At 51.8% G+C, this 3,046-nt stretch overlaps 1 protein-coding gene across 6 annotated transcripts in view; it reads left to right on the top strand.

Moving 5' to 3' along the window:
• Positions 1-114: 114 nt before the first annotated feature.
• The window catches only part of SLC4A7 (solute carrier family 4 member 7), a 93,538-nt gene continuing 90,606 nt past the window's right edge, over positions 115-3,046 (top strand). For 4 of the 6 annotated variants that reach the window (XM_059846583.1, XM_059846564.1, XM_059846574.1 and 1 more), the window contains exon 1: positions 116-353. In XM_059846583.1, coding sequence (XP_059702566.1) covers positions 306-353 — 48 coding nt within the window. In that variant the 5' untranslated portion in view covers positions 116-305. Of the gene's footprint in view, positions 354-3,046 lie in introns of all 6 variants that reach the window. The other 2 variants (XM_059846591.1, XM_059846549.1) reach the window with 1 other exon arrangement.

Here is a 3,046-nt window from a genome sequence, read left to right as displayed (position 1 = left end):
GCGCCCCGCGCCGCTCCAGCCCCGGCGGCGGCGGACGGCGGGGGCGGGGCCGCGGCCGCCCTGCGCCGCCTGCCATTGGCCCGGCCGGCGGCGCGGGGCGGGGGCAGCGGGCGCGCCGCCGAGGCGGTCCGGGCTCAGCCCCCGGTGCGGCGGAGCAGTCGCGGCCGCCCCGTCCTGAGGGCACCGGCGCCGCCCGCCTCCGCTAGGCAGCGCAGCCCCCGCGTCCGGTTCCAGCTCGCCGTTCGTCTGGCGCTCCGCGCCCTTTTCTCTCGCTCTGTCTCCCGGGCGATCTCGGCGGGGCCGCGATGGAAGAGGAGCGGGCGGGCGAGCAGATGAGACCGTTGCTCACCACGGTAACGGGGGGTGCGGTGCGGTGCGGTGGGGGTGGCACAAAGGGGTCGGCATGGGGCAGCGCTGCCCCGCGTCCTGCCCGGGGGTCGTGCCGCTGCCCTCCTGCCGGGGCACTGGGGACGCGGCGGGGCTGGCTCCCTGTCGTGGCTGCCCAGCCCTCGGCGGCGGGACTCTCGGCCGGGGGTCCCGGCCCCTCTCGCCCGGTGTCCCCGCGTGCCGGCCGCGTGCGCGCGGCCGTGTCTCCCCCCCGCCCCCTGCCATCCCCGGGGGGCGGCGGCGGGGCCGGAGCCTTTTGTTCGGCCGCGGGCTCCGTGTGCTCGGCGGCCGCGGCTGCCCCGTCCACCCCCCCGTTCCTTTGTGAGAGCCCCGCAGGGCTTGTGCCGGCGGCGGTGGGCGGCGCGGCCGCCCCTGGCCTCGCCTTTCTCCCTGCCCCGCTGGCTGACGAGTTCCTGGGCGAGGGAGAAGTGCGCACACATGGCAAGCGGCGAGCTTCCCCTTGTCCTCGTGTTGCACGGCGGCGGGGTCGGCTCGGGTGCTGGGCACGCTTCCCCGGCGGGGGTCTGGTCCTGGGGAGTGGAAGTGTCGGTGAGGGGGAGATGGGTAGAAACTACGGAGCTTGGGTTCATTTCCTTCTCGGGCCGGGTGGCTCAGTGAAGCAGGCATGTGTTGCCTTCCTGTGCTGCTGAAAAATACATGTGGTTCCACGCTTGTAATTTCCCCTCCCTTCAGATGACTCAAGGTCTGGATTTTGTTAATGAGCCTCTGAGCTCTTACTCTGATGTTCTCCTTCAGGGCCTTTTCCAAAAAGGTGTCGCGCTGGGATTTGTCTTCAGTGCCTGAGGAGGAGGGATGTGTAGTTTGTAACACAAAGAGTGCTGTGATGGACAGAGAAATAACACTGAAAACACATGAGTTTTCATCATCTTTCCGTTACTCTTCAAGGAGAGACTTGAGTCACATTTGATAAAATTGGCAGTCTAATGAAGTGCTCGCTTCCTGTGACATCAGTATGTTCAGTGTGTTTTTCCTTTGTTATAACAGGAGCGTTGATAACTTAGTGGTTCAAAGGGCCATGAAATTTGCAAATGTTACAATCTTTGTATGTTGGCTTTGTATGTTAATACTTGTGCTCACATTGAAAGGTTTTGCAGATGTGTTCTAGACCATTTCTGTGTCTTGACACTGTTGCAAAGTAGGTACGTACCCAATTCATGTAAATTTCTTCACAGTAGATTCTGTGGAAGATCAGACTGCTTAATAGGTTTAACTCATGTTAAAACTACCTTGCTCCTCTGTATGAGGTATCTCTTCCTAGCTGGTAGGAGAATACTCCCTATGTATAGGAGAATACTCCCTATATATAGCAAAGAGATACTAAACTATGTGGAGGGAGTTGAAAAACCTTGAGCTTCCAGTGTGGGGTTGCAGTGGAAGATGGTAATGGTTACCATCTCAGGTAGTTCCTCAGGTGAATCCAAATGAAAAGAGTATTGCAGATGTCATGAAAGTCAGTGTGCCCTGAGCACATTTGTTGGGTCTGACAGCAGTCATTTAGGTTCTGTTGTAAGAGAAATTAATTTTTTTGGGATGAACTCCTGTATCATTGCACGGTCATTTTTGATGCAGCTGTTATGAACAGAGGTACTCAGCGGAGTGGTCCAGATTGGTTTCTTTGCAACAGCAATACCAGACCTTGGTGCCAGAGTGTATTTGGGAGATAATTCCAGCTGAATTGAAATGGTTAGAAAAGTGAGAGGGCAGAAGAGGTGGTAGGAACTGGAAAAAAGGAATTTCTGGGGAAAACACATTAATTAAATGGCTTACAGAAAGACAGGATGTGCTGATCTTTGGGCAATTGCATAGTGTAGCAGTATTGGATTTGTTGTGGCTTTCATATGCAAGAGGTGTCATTTTATGTACAAGAGAGCTACTTAATCCAAAAGATGAGTATTTTTGACAATAGAGCTTGATGTAATTTTTCTAATCCTGTGTATCTTGACACTACAGGCTACCTCCCTGCTAGCAAAGCTTGCTGAAACTGCTTACATGTGCATAACTTTTTCAGAAATAAACATCTCAATAAGATGAAAGGACTTTGTAAAAAAGTGTAGATCAAATCTGAGAGCTTCATTGCTGTGGCTTAAAAATACAGAAGTGTAATCAAATAGAGGAGTCCCTACAGTTCCTTTTCTTCCTTCCTCCTCTGTTTCTGTGTTCATAGAATATTAGATATGTAATAAGTTGAGATCTGGTGGCTCTCTTATGGAGGAGCACTTCTATCAGTCACATGCTGCCCCCTCCCATTTAGTTAATCAAAAATACAAAAAAAAAAAATTTAACCTTTCTTGTTTTGTACTTTGGATCCAGTCTTACAGAAGAGAACGAATAAGTGTTTGGAACGTTGGTGTTTTGAAGAACTTCATTGGTGTCAATATGTACTTGAAAGTTGGAAGGGCGAGGTGAAATGAATGCCTGATAGTTATTACAGCCAGAGAGTGACTGATGAACAGAGCATCTGGGATGCTCTGTTATACTAGAAAATACAATAGGAAAAAAATACATAACTGCATAAATCCATGGTTCTTTCATACTTTACATACTCTTAGGTGTCCTGCCCCCCATCTTAGAAAAGATGCGTTATTATTGGAAAATGTTCACTGAATAACAAGAGGATATGAATTTAGTTCAAAGATGA

The sequence above is a fragment of the Haemorhous mexicanus genome, chromosome 1, assembly GCF_027477595.1.
Source record: "Haemorhous mexicanus isolate bHaeMex1 chromosome 1, bHaeMex1.pri, whole genome shotgun sequence".
NCBI classification, from domain to species: Eukaryota; Metazoa; Chordata; class Aves; order Passeriformes; family Fringillidae; genus Haemorhous; species Haemorhous mexicanus.
This window is presented reverse-complemented; position numbering and strand designations above follow the sequence as displayed.